Source organism: Lingula anatina, chromosome 9, assembly GCF_051362555.1.
Source record: "Lingula anatina isolate TDL-2025a chromosome 9, LinAna3.0, whole genome shotgun sequence".
NCBI classification, from domain to species: Eukaryota; Metazoa; Brachiopoda; class Lingulata; order Lingulida; family Lingulidae; genus Lingula; species Lingula anatina.
The window spans coordinates 5,258,134-5,271,275 of record NC_141775.1 but is presented as its reverse complement, the minus strand read 5'-3'; the positions used below and the strand labels follow the sequence as shown (position 1 = coordinate 5,271,275).

General features: G+C 37.4%; 1 protein-coding gene across 1 annotated transcript; it reads left to right on the top strand.

Moving 5' to 3' along the window:
• The first annotated feature begins 165 nt into the window (after positions 1-165).
• LOC106169222 (O-acyltransferase like protein) lies at positions 166-11,741 on the top strand. The gene is made up of 17 exons (XM_086995985.1): positions 166-1,155; positions 3,389-3,488; positions 3,715-3,814; positions 4,153-4,246; positions 4,839-4,920; positions 5,217-5,500; positions 5,780-5,914; positions 6,491-6,661; positions 6,847-6,940; positions 7,305-7,403; positions 7,941-8,106; positions 8,681-8,760; positions 9,097-9,201; positions 9,728-9,845; positions 10,081-10,267; positions 10,500-10,642; positions 10,865-11,741. Exons 1-17 carry the CDS (start codon positions 537-539, stop codon positions 10,973-10,975), a joined length of 2,688 nt encoding a protein of 895 aa, XP_086852111.1. The 5' UTR covers positions 166-536; the 3' UTR covers positions 10,976-11,741.
• The last annotated feature ends 1,401 nt before the right edge of the window (positions 11,742-13,142 follow it).

Here is a 13,142-nt window from a genome sequence, read left to right as displayed (position 1 = left end):
GCGTAGCATAATGTACATGTACCTATACCATGTACTTAAATGTCTCTAAATCTTATCTGTAAATAAAAATTAACACACATTTAAACAGTCGTTCGTGATAGAGCGTAACGGGTAAACAAAATAAATATTAACAGACTTTTGAGTCACCTTATCTTACGCTATATTTGGAAACCCACGTCACACCCTCCCTGACAGGAACGTCAAAAGGTCTACATCGTTTGTTGGTCTATCGGCTTTGCTATGCAAATGCGGTGCTCCTTATTTAGCTGAGAATTTGACAAAATGAGTTTCAACATCAACAAGCACTGAGTGAGACCAGGAAAGTCGGACAAGGCAGAGAAAAAACGGTCAAGATAATCAACGGTTAACGTCGCAACGCGCACCGGAAAAGGTGATAGCCAGAATCAAGTGAAGACAGAGCTGACGAGAAAAAGCCAAAATCAGGTTTTTCAAAACTTGTACTGTGATTTCAAATTCAGCATTAATAAACTTGGAATATACTTAAAAAGACCAAACAGCCATTTAAGGTGATCACCATGAAAGTCCCGGCAACTGTTGTGGTGATTTTGATAGTTGTGTCTCTGTCTTTTAACCACGTCGACGGACAGCTGTCGTCCAACGCCGTAGCCAACGTACTGCGACAGCTAGCAAGTCGCCAGAACATCGAGAGCGCAATTGTCGCACTAAACGGCTCTCTACCGGCTCAACTCCAGGGGTTTCTGACGGCGCAGAACGCAGACCGTATCACAACCGCCGTCTTAAACGGAACTGAACAACTCATCCAGGGGGTTGTCGACTTAAACTTCACTCTGTCCAACTTGAATGACATCCCCGGGCAGCTTTCGCAAATCCTCTCATCCCTAGGGGTGGCAAACGGCAGCCTTGCCGCCCTCGACCTCGGCTCCGTGGTTCAAAACCAACTGTTACCCTTCTTGTCTTCGCAAGGACTGGACACCACCGCGTTGGAGCTGCTCCTGCAGAATATCGCGACAAATGGAAGCTTGGCGAACACAGACTTTGGGCCCATTCTGCAGACGATAATTCCCCTCGCGCTGGCGCAAGCACCCAACATGGCCGGCGTCAATGGCGAATGCACCAGAGATATTGGCTTGATGTTGGAAGGACTCTCAAGCTCGCAAATTTGGGCGCTTAGCAGTAAGTTGATGATAGAATGTGCTTTTGTAATGCGTCTTTTTATCGTTTAGGAAAATATATCAATGTATTTTGATTTTTACTTTATTGTGTTTGTGGAATTCAAAACTTGGTTGGTATTTAGAAGTAACAAAACGGAACAATGCACATAGAATAGAAATTAATAAAATTGACTCCACAAGTATTACAAACGTTATAAATTTTGGAAAACTAATAGCAACTTTCTAATATGAAAAGATTAAGTCAACAGTGTACAAATAATCTTTAAAAACTACCAGCTTCTGTATGCATCTTAATTTCTATGGATGGTTCGTAGGTGCGTCTAATACAAAATATCCATACTCGACACACAGTTGCCCTGTAAGCTGCAGTATTGGTCTTGTGAGGCTTTACAAGTCGTGTGCCTGTAAGTGGGGCATTGCCAATGGACACAAATTACGACACAAATCCCACTTTTTATACCTTAACGCCCCGGAGACAGGAAACGAATCATAATCAAACAAGATTCAAAAGGTCAATCGGTAGCTCAGCATATAGACTGCCGTGGGCGTTGGCCTACACTAGAACCCCTCTCCGCCCCGCCCTGTTTGACTACCACTTGTCTCTTGGTGTCCGAGATAAGAGTGGTTGGCAACTCAGCCGTCAATGCAATCTCTTTTAAGTAAACAAAATAACTTCAACACTCTGCCCTCTCCAGAGGGATATTGACGACGGAGAATTTGTCATAATTTTCTGAAAAGAACAGTTGCCCACTTAAACACATTCATTAAGACAAAATTGCTTAAGGCCGAAGAGACGATTTTTAAACACAATTTTAGATATTGTATTTATTAGAAATTAATTTATTAGGCTATTTTTATATTTTAACAAAAATATATCTGTGATGAAACTACAGACTGTATGCTTTGAAAAAAGGGGATTAAGGTTACTAGCATAAGCAGATTTTAAAATTAATTTTAGAATTTGGTTTTAATCATTTTAATGGATGGATTATGATATTTTGAGATTGCATGGGGCCGTAAGGGGAACTTCTTTCCATCCATTGGAAATATACATCAACAATTTTACGTGTTCATGTCACTCCCCATCCAATAAGTGATCAAATTAAAAAAAAAAAGAATGATGAAATGAAATTCATAAAATAAAATAATCAAAACGACGATAAGAATCCACAGCAATAATGGGTACATGTACACTCACTTCCACGCATCAATCGAGTGACGTCACCTTCAAACTGAGGGAGACACTACTGAAGCTGAGTAAGAGATTAGGTCAGTGCTTATCTTACAATGAAGGGAGTGTCAATATCGCCTATCATTAGTTAAGTACTCTGTATATAACCGTATACCCAATGTGTCATGTACTGATTACACTATAATATAGGGCTGGGCAAACTGCCGATGAATAGTGCTGTGTCATTCTTATAAAAGGAATCTTCTTGTAAACACGCTAAGGATGTGCTTTTGGTTCCCCTTTTTTTCCTCCGTAATATATGTGCTTTAACTGAAGTCAGCATGTAAAATTGGAACAATCAAAATAGGATTTAGTAATACATGTACCCAGCAACCTTATTATTCAGTTACAACAAAATAGGTTTTTAATGTGCTGGGAAACGGGATGTAGATGATATGCTTAAAAATCCCTCCATCAATTATGACCATGAGTTCACGTTTTCAATCAATTTTAATGTTTTACCATAGTCATTAAGATTGCTATTGGTATTGAAGGATGTGATGTTTGTCACGTCTGTTACGATTTGCTGCAAGGGTGAGACTACAAACACCAACACTAACATGTACTTTCAAAATACGTTATTACGCGTTTTAGAACATACCACCATTAGCTTCAGACGTACCAAGATATCTCCCTCAGACAAAAATAAATAAATAAATAAATAAATAAATAAATAAATAAAAAGAATACAACAAGCAAAACGAAATATTATACATGTAGTAAGGGCGCTGTAGTCTGCTGTTATGTATTTGCCGGAAGAACCGAAGCAGTCTTTTTTAACTTTGCCACCCCTCCTTCTTTTTCCCCTCCCCCACCCCACCTTAGCAAATTCAGGCACCCACCGGTGTAATTCAGGGACTTCAGGGGGGAAATCGACAGGACTTGCAACTCAGGTTTATTTAAAATGTTTGCGTTACATGTATCAGTTCGGTAGCAGTGATTCTTTCTTTCTTTCTTTCTTTCTTTCTTTCTTCATTTATTTATTTATTTATTTATCCTTCAGTGCTGGACGCTATAGGTAAACCGGAAGCTGGGCTCATGTACGGGAACACCAAGTGGCACGGACAATTTGAACAATGTATGAGAGTGAAAGGAGAAATTAAGTAAGACCAATGTTTTTACAAATTGTTTGAAAACGAACACTTTTTCCCCTTTCTTGAAAAGTCGCAAAGTACGAATTATGAGTGTGAGTATTACTGCTTCTTTGTTTGTTAGAGTGATTTCAATTTTTCAAATGAGCCGAGAAAGTGAATTGTAGAGAACAGTTTATTTATTACACAATTCCAAAAGTAATTGTCAGCTAGAAAATATGTACGTCTTCTTCCCCAGGGATGCTTCCATTGGAATCTCGCTAACCGCCGATCGCCAGATAAATGGCGAATACTGTAAAATCCACATACCGCTGCCAGCCGAAATGATCCCTGCTGGGGTAATTCAATTATATAAGTATAAAAATGTAAAGAATATTATAAAGTATTTAAAAGCCAGTATACCAGTACCAATTGTAGTACCTACTGTAGTAACTTTGCTGGTTCCCGAAATGGCGCTTATCGGAAAAAAAACGAACAAATCAAACAAATCATCAAATAATATGGAAAAGATACCGAGTTACATTGTATAATGATCTACATTTTATTGATCAAAATTTTCACGATCTTTTATTTTCCACTAGGAATCTGCCCTTGTAATTCAAGCTGTTTTTTTTAATATATGTTTTATGTATACATCTAAAACCATTTTATACATTTTTATATTTTAATATTTTAGAACGTGGGAGGATTAGGAGCAGGCGTTAACTTAGAATGGGGTGTGTGTCTGCCGAACACGTGTACTTCTAAGGACGTGACCATCATGAGTCAGAGTAAGTGATATAATCTAAGGAACTGAATGAACTCTCTTATATGTGTGTGTGTTTGTGTGTGTGTGTGTGTGTGTGTGTGTGTGGGAGAGAGAGAGAGAGAGAGAGAGAGAGAGAGAGAGAGACGGGGTCCCTAATTAGGTGTATTGCGTGTTTGCAAAAATCTTGAATAAAATATTTACTATGACCACGTTTTCGTGCCCAAATACAGTGTATGTGTGCGGTTATTATATGAGAAAAAGTTAAACATGATATTGCACAACGTTTACAAGTTGTAATAATTATGCACGGCATGCTAGAGTGACGTAATGTGTGACTCAACAGCTTCCAAAACTCAGGCGCAAGTCATTTCTGTTTTTGAAAACAATAAGGCATTATAGCCGTGGACAAACTTAAATAGAAATCTACAAGCTGCGTATGATTGAATAAGAGGTAACTGAGAAAAACCAAGCTACAATATTTTATAAATAAGAAGAGTATTACAAAAATATAATAATTAATACTAACAAAAATGTTCATGCAAATGAACAGAATAACGTTACCATGCATCAGTCCATAGTTTCCATATAGAACAGTTCTCACGCCTTTATTCTAGTCCTAGGAAATAGCACATACGCCGTCTGTGAGAAAGACAAGGAACTAGTCCTGAGTGAGGATCCCAAGGCCATAGCATGCATGTACGTTGTTGTTGTTGTTTTTTTTTTAATAAAAACGCAGAGCTTTTGTTTATAATTTAGGCAGACTGTTTTTTTTTATGGCAACTGTTTATGATATATGTTTATGATTTAAAACTATGTATGCTAATTTAAATTGTGATTTTTTGCCTGCAATATGTCTTTCTGTATTATTATTATTTATTATTATTATTATTATTATTATTATCGTTGTTGTTGTTGTTGTTGTTTTTGTTGTTATTGTTGTTGTTGCAAACGGCTCAAGAACCATATATATTTGAATTACAATTCTTTTACAGTGCTCTTCTTACTGTTTTCGCTGTACTGATTGTATTTGGAACTCTAATGGAGGGATTCGGGTTGGACAAGACATTTACACCGGCGGCCCCGCACGAGGTCAAGGTCACAGAAGAGGTCAAAGCCCTGGAAGGCGTCACTAACCCTACCTATGAACCCGATGTTCAGCCAATGGATACGTATTTGAACCACTACGTGAAGTACCAACCCGACGATGAAAAACCAACCACTACTCTTGATTCCATGAAGGAAAAGGGTGTCGAAATGAATGGAAGCAATGGAATCGGTACGTTGCTTTCATATATAGACCTATTGTTATATCCCTTACGATAAAATTGCCCAAAGGACACCGAAGAATATATACAGAGCTGCCTAGGAATCATTCAGGGTTCTATAGACCTCTACAAGTATTCTCTCTGCCCTATAGAGACATGCAGGAATTTGGGCCAATTATATATTACATATTTTACGTATGACGACGATACCTTAAATGGGTGTCGAGTCTTGGCGAAGACATTTTACAATTCCATGCATGTATTTATGACTCTGTCATCTAATATTGCAGCAAACGGACACAAGCCTGTGCTGGACGAGAAATCATTTGGTGTGGTGATGCCGCCGAATTGGACGTTTAAGAAGGCAGAACAAAAGCAAACGAAGTCCACGTCAGACGACCATAAACAAGAGAAGAAACCAGAGCGTAAGGAACCCAAGTTAAACGTTGAAAAATAAAATATTACAGAACATAATTAGAAAATAAAATGTGAATTCCCCCCTGCCCATGCCAACACGTTACGGCAATATTTACATAAATTTTAAGAAAGTTTTCTGATGAAAAATTTCTTTATAAGACTCAAAGCTACATGTAAATGTAGCAATTCTAAAGGTTATAAGAGAGAATATGGTCGAATATGACTTAATTGCAATGTAAACGAAGGAAATAAAACAGCAAATTTGAGGAATGTCACATACATGTATTAATTATCGAAGTAGTTAACAATATTGGGTCGTGCTGGTAGTTAAATTTCAAATTAACCGCGCCAAGTAGAAACCAACAATATTTCAAACAATTTGATTCAGAGAATATTGGTATCTTCTTATGCGAGGGGAGGAATTCCTCGGTAAAAAGGATTATTGTAACACTTTGATATACTGCAACATTTACATGGCAGGTAAGATGATACCTTTTAAATAGTGAGCAATTTTATTTAATGTGTGAGCAGAAGTATGGTCATGAGCAATTCCTAATCCTGAAATATTCCCTTCTTTTGTTCAGCCCCCGCTCTTGTCCGCCTGTTTGCTGCCTTTTCTCTGTACACCACTCTCCCCAGACTACTGAGCACTCACCAAGGAAGTGCCGCCATTACATGTCTCAATGGTATCCGGGTTATGAGTATCGGATGGGTTGTGCTGGGCCACACATACGGCTTCGCTGCTGGTTTTACTGGTACGTTTTGGCTTCTTTCTATAACACAAAAGGTGTTTTGTTCTGCAAATTCAGTTGAATCATTCAAATACCGGTAAGTATCTTCATGTGCCAATTGGTGCCAACAAGACCAAATAAAGGGCGACCACGCTCTTCTCATACTTGAAGAATGATATCATGTTAATTAGATGTCTATTTTATTCTAGATAATATAATGTTTGCGTTCCTGGAAATGAAACGCTTCTCCTTCACGGCCGTCAGCAACGCTTATTTCTCGGTGGATACGTTCTTCTTGTTAAGGTAAACTTGCCAAATATCTGCAACAACCTTTGCAAGAGGTTTATTAGTTCGGTTATATATATCAGCTTTAAACTGAAGTAGAAACGTTCAGACAAACGCATGTATAGCCATATTTTAGCCGGCTATGGCTAGGATAAAGTCGACTCTGTAGAGATGTCACTACTTTGGATTGCTGGAAGAGTTTATATTGTATATCACTCTTAATTTGTTTCATCTAAAAATACTCATTATCTATTGGACGGCAAAATCAATAATCTTGTGTTTGTCTTGAAAAAAGGAGTAAAGAATTTTTTTGCGCATACACTTTAGTTCTAGTGCGTAATGATAATAATGGTATGTGACTTTCTTGTACGTTTTGTTCCAGCGGCGTACTGGTGGCGTATTTGTTCCTGAGACAACTCCACAGGGAGAATGGTGTAAAGACCAGAACTATGGTCATGTATTACGTACACAGATATATTCGGTGAGTTAAGTCCTGAATGGCCTACCGATTCCAGTAAAACCTTACGGCGCATAATTATACAGGGTTTTTTTTTTAGTTTGAGTTGAAGTCCCTGTATATATTTTTAGTTTAAATTACACACGGTTTTATAATTTATTCACGACATGGGTGAAAATGACACGTAACTCACACTACTATATTATTTATGTTCAAGAATTTAGATACTGTTGGTATTCGTTTTGCAAGTAAAAAGTTGTATGTTAGTTGTATTCTACAGCTATGATACTACTATAATTCTGAAAGTGATATAAAGCATTTTTTAACATTTAAAGCATATTCCAACATGCATTCTAAAGTACAGTTCTAGAACTCCGGTCAGCTAAAGATTCCATAAATGTACAGGTAGTTGATAAAGGTTTATTTTTACCATTTCAATTTTTCATTGTTTCACAAGATACCATCAGAAAGAACGCATTGGTATCATTTTACATAAACACAGCCAATGAAATATTTTGATTTCATTTAATACACATTAATATATACCAAATTATCCTTCAGATTGTCTCCGCTGTACTTCATGGTACTGTTCATCTACGTGGCTTTACAGAACTACATGGGCAGGGGACCGATGTCGGCGCGTAGCATCTATGACCAGCAGTTCTGTGAATGGAACTGGTGGACAAACCTGATCTATGTCAACAATGTGGTGAAGAACAAGGAGCTGGTAAATACGTTTGTTTTGGTTCGGTGTGACAGAAACGGTAGTCTGGTAGGAAATGTAGTCTGTTCCTTTCGTTACTTTGTACAGGTGACATTCGATCGTCCCATATACTAAGGACTAACCCTTACCTTTACTTATCATATGGGACCCCGGGCTTCCATCTCTGGGTCTGTTATCATTGTCACACTGGACATAGAAAAGGGCCACGAGGTATGATAAAAAACTTTTCCACTGATGACATTAGCTTAATTGCTACTGTTTGATTGTTATAATATGAGAACACCTTGGATCTACCTATCTATCTTTTTCTCTCACTTCACCCGAGTCAGCTCACTGCATTATAAAATTTTGAGTGCGTTTTTCCGTACCGTATTTTTTGTCAGGTAAAAGTATGGTCAAGGTAATTTCGCATATTTCATAGATTTGTTCCATCAATCAATTATCTTCACTTTCGTACTTATATTTCTCATCGTCTCAATACAAAAGCAGCTACTTGTCAATCGGAATTATACGAAGTCCCATAAATATATTCCGTAAGTCTCCACCAATCAGATTAATCTTCTATTTTTAATTTCAGTGTTTCGGCCTGAGCTGGTATATTGCTAACGATTTCCAGTTTTACATTTTGGCGCCGCTGTTTTTGTTGCCTCTTTATTGGTAAGCACATGATGGTTAATCTTAAATTTGGCCATGTTGTGCATTTTAGAACTACGAGTTGGATTCGGTTTTATACATTATTCCTACTGTTCAAATTCCTGGAGCAAAGCAATGCAAGCTAATTGTACGACCATATCATGTTTCATTATTGCTTCATTACATACTTTGTTCTGTTGTTCTTTTTTATATTTTCATATATTTTTATTGATATAATTTTGATCGTATTGTAATAAAAAATGAGATATGTGTGTGTGTTCTTTGTGCCATAAATTTGAATTCTAATTGATCATTGTATTGTATTGTATTGTATTGTATTGTATTGTTTACTTTTTTCAGGAAACCTATAGTCGGCATTTTGCTCATTATTCTGGCAATGGGCGCGTACGCAGTTGGGGCAACCTTCACGTTACTTGGCATTGAGAACCCTCGCATCATGTCGAAGTAAATATATCTTATCTTACAATTTAACATCTCAAAATAAAAACCATTATGGTTGGTGAATAATCCAGATAGTCCCAGTACAGTATAATGCAATGAAAAGTACTAAGTACCACCGCATGAATTAAGCTCGACAAGAACTACCAATGATGAAAATTGATCTTGATTTCATAACAGTTACATGTACCTTTTGTTTCATGGTCACAAAATTTGATACTCACCTATTAGTTGACTCTTCACGCCATCTTGGATCTGCATAAGTTAGATACGTCATCGATAAGTTCTCAAAGTGTCTTAATTTTATTCAGTTATCTTTTAAATTACTGATCAAGTTACAGAATTCGTGTTTCGGTCACTTGTTAGCTTCAGTGGGTTCAGTCTTCAGCTGGGATAGTATAAACCTTCGCCTTCGGGTTGAACCCAGCCAAGATGTAATCTTAAGTCAACTTAAGTCAACAATTGTATAGTAGTCAACATAATCGATGTGATTTCCAGAGTGACACTGAGCGATTGATTGTTCTCTCTTCAGTCCAAATTTCCTGACAGACTTCTACATTCTCCCCTGGTGCCGTATTGGCCCATACTTGGTCGGCCTCGTTGTGGGTTTTATACTGTACAAGACAGACCGCAAGATCAAGTTCAACAAGGTACCAGTAATGTATTCATATGGCTTTGGGTCTCTTCAGCTATGTTAGTAATCTCGCGTGATAATTAAGAGCATGTTTGCGTCGTATAGGTTGTGGAAATGTTGGTGGAATGTGGCATGTCATGCTTAAAGGCCTGATAATTAATTTATTTTTTCTTCATGACCAAACTGAAACACATATGTTTTGAGGCCAAAATCAAGTCTTTGAGTCACCCATTTCACCTTGAATCTTTTAGGTTCTTGCTGGTGTGTTGTGGATAGTATCTCTAGCCTTGGTGACGCTGATTATCTTCATCAGACATGACGAGACCGAAAACGGACAGTGGGGCAAAACAGAAACCATCGCCTACGAGGTGGTCAGCAAGCCACTGTGGGCCGTGGCCGTCGGCTGGATCATCATAGCATGTGCCACGGGATATGGAGGTAGGGTAACTTTTATCGAAAGATATCCCAGCAAACACAATACGTTATTAAAACTTTATTCCACAACGTTCTGGTAACGTCCTAATAACGTTCTATCTTTGCTCTGTTGCTGGGATTCCGTTGTTGGGAAACTGAGGCTCCGGTTCAAGTAATATATAAGTAATTATATATAATAATTATATAAGTAATTATATATATATATATATATATATATATATATATACTAATTCAGGTTTCATCAACTCATTCCTGTCTTGGTCGGCCTGGGTCCCTCTGAGCCGGATGACGTACGCCGTGTACCTTGTTCACCCCACTATAATGTGGGCATACCAGACTAGTCTCATAAGTGAACTAACGGTATCGGACTTTACAATGGTAAGTTGCGTTTTACAATTAGCGTATCTCGATTATCCCAATTCTGCTATCATCCATCTGCAGTAGGTTTGTTTATTGTGTCCAGATAATAAAATCGTTTCGAGGAGCTATTTCCGATTCTTGGCATTTTTCCCTCATTTCTCGCATTTTGTCACATTTTATCGCATTTTTTCGCCGTGTCATGTGTCGAAGCTGATTCTTCATTGGCTACTCCCGTTTCAGAGCGTCCTATTCACTGCGTACCTTGTCCTGTCATACGTGGCGGCGCTGGTGGTGTCCCTGGCCTTCGAGGTACCGATATTGGGGCTGGAGAAAATTCTGCTGAAAAAGTAACGCCAAGATACAGAAATAGAACACAAGCGACATCTATTGGGTCTGCTGTGATATTTGGGACCACAGAAGATGGAAAGTGCATGTGCATTACATTCTATTATAAAAGGGAGAATCTTTTTCGATACGGTATATTAGGCAAGGTGCGCGTACAACGTTTAAACGTTTTAAGGACAGTTTAATTAACTGGTAGACGTTATGTCTTATTTGTAAGACATCAAATAGCGTGCCTGTATCAGTGAATCAAAAACAAAAGACGAACTTCACTGTTTCAATGTGGTCATAAAGTTTTGATACAGATTGCTTAACCTATTGTATTAAAGGAAACTATTTATAAAGGAAGTTGGTTCATATATATAGTATCTAATTAGAAAGAATGGTCCAATAGAGTATCAGTATGCATATGACTTTTGGCCAAATGTGCACCATTTAATCCCCTCTTCCTATACATATATGGAAGGCATTAACAGTTTTGAAGTGTTCTGAACAGAAATTGATTTACAACTACAGTACACACGTACCTCAGAGACATAAATACCATAAATACAAATGTTACCTTTAATTTCATTGAGATTTGTCACACAAGATGTACAATCCCAGCAAGAGAGTTAAATGATTTTTCGTTGAGTATACTCTGTATGACTTGTCGTTATCATTTCATATATCTCAGCTTTAAGTTTCAATAGTCCCTGAAAACACGTATTGTGATTGGAGGACGCCCATACCATTTATAAGAAAACAAATATAAGAAATTAATGTGTGTACAGGATCCGATTGTTGTCTTTTAATTCTGATAAAAACTCACAGACGCGCGCATGTAACTCTTGCTCGTGTTCCCATTTGTAACAATAATATCAACTCGAGCTGCTGCGCCTGATACTTTCTATTAACTGTCAGTTATTGGATGGAATTATCATGAACGACTTATTTACAAGATATATATATATATCTTCGAAATGAAATTGATTAAAAAGCCATGCCTTATGAGGTTTTGCTAATGAACTAAATCACATATTAACCCCGCGACCCCCTCAGACGTGAAGAAAAATTTGGAGATAGTGAAAATCCTGAGGACCCGCACTAAAGAAATTCTTCAGGTCCCAAGTTAATGCAGGTCCAAACTTGGCATTTTATTTCCATTATAATAAGTCTGTGTGAACATGTTACTTATTAATACATTTATGTATTGTATTTTCACATATTCTAGTACGTGTACCCTTGACAGTCCATTGGGCTTACAGTATCAAAAATCTTGCAGGTTCTCTGGTATTTCGAGCGTCGGACAGGCAGTTTCCCCATATTTGCTCCCTTTAAAAAATCGGGATCCCATATCGTTTACTTCATTCCAACAATATTTTCTAGAGTTGTCTTTATCTTGATTCTCAAGCCTAAATAAGTCGTAGTACCTACGCACCTGCATTATAAATGGCCCAGCTGAATTTCAATAACAGCGAATTAAAACTGATTTAATTATAAATGAAACCTCTTGGCGTTTGCCTGTTTATAGAAAATTCTTAAGTTGAAATGAATTCTGCAAACCGCGAACCAGGAGCGAAACATCAGTGTAACCAGGGCTTAATAAGTTGGCACAATTAATCAACCAATGTAGATTAACTTTACCTGTTTACATTTGATACCAGTGTTGAAATAGGTGTTCGATAATGATGTACCTTAAGCTGTTATGTACTAGTGGCAACCGTGTCTATTTACCTTTTTACGTCCGACTCACTCTTCGAGCTAAAAGCTTAACCACCGGCAGAGAGGTCACGTTGTTGACAAACCAGCATTTTTGAATCTGTTGCACAGATCTTTCTTGTGTCTTAAAATATTGTTTTTGAAATGTAACATAAAATATAAACACGATGAACACAAATGCCACCAGCCTTCCTATTTTAAAAGGCAACATTTTTTTCGTTACTTTTTAACCAATATGTTTTGCAAACACATGAAATAAATAGTGTACATCCAGGGGAATGGAGCTTTTATTATAAGATTCTATAAGTCTATCATAGTATATACCCTTATGTTTACTCTGGTTTGATATCTTGGGGTGAACATGTCATTCCTGTTGTCATTATACACGTTTTTATTTAACTACTTTTGCACTTTCTATCAAACAACGTAAATCAAACTCTGTTAAAGCGCATAAATCACATATTAAAAAAAATGC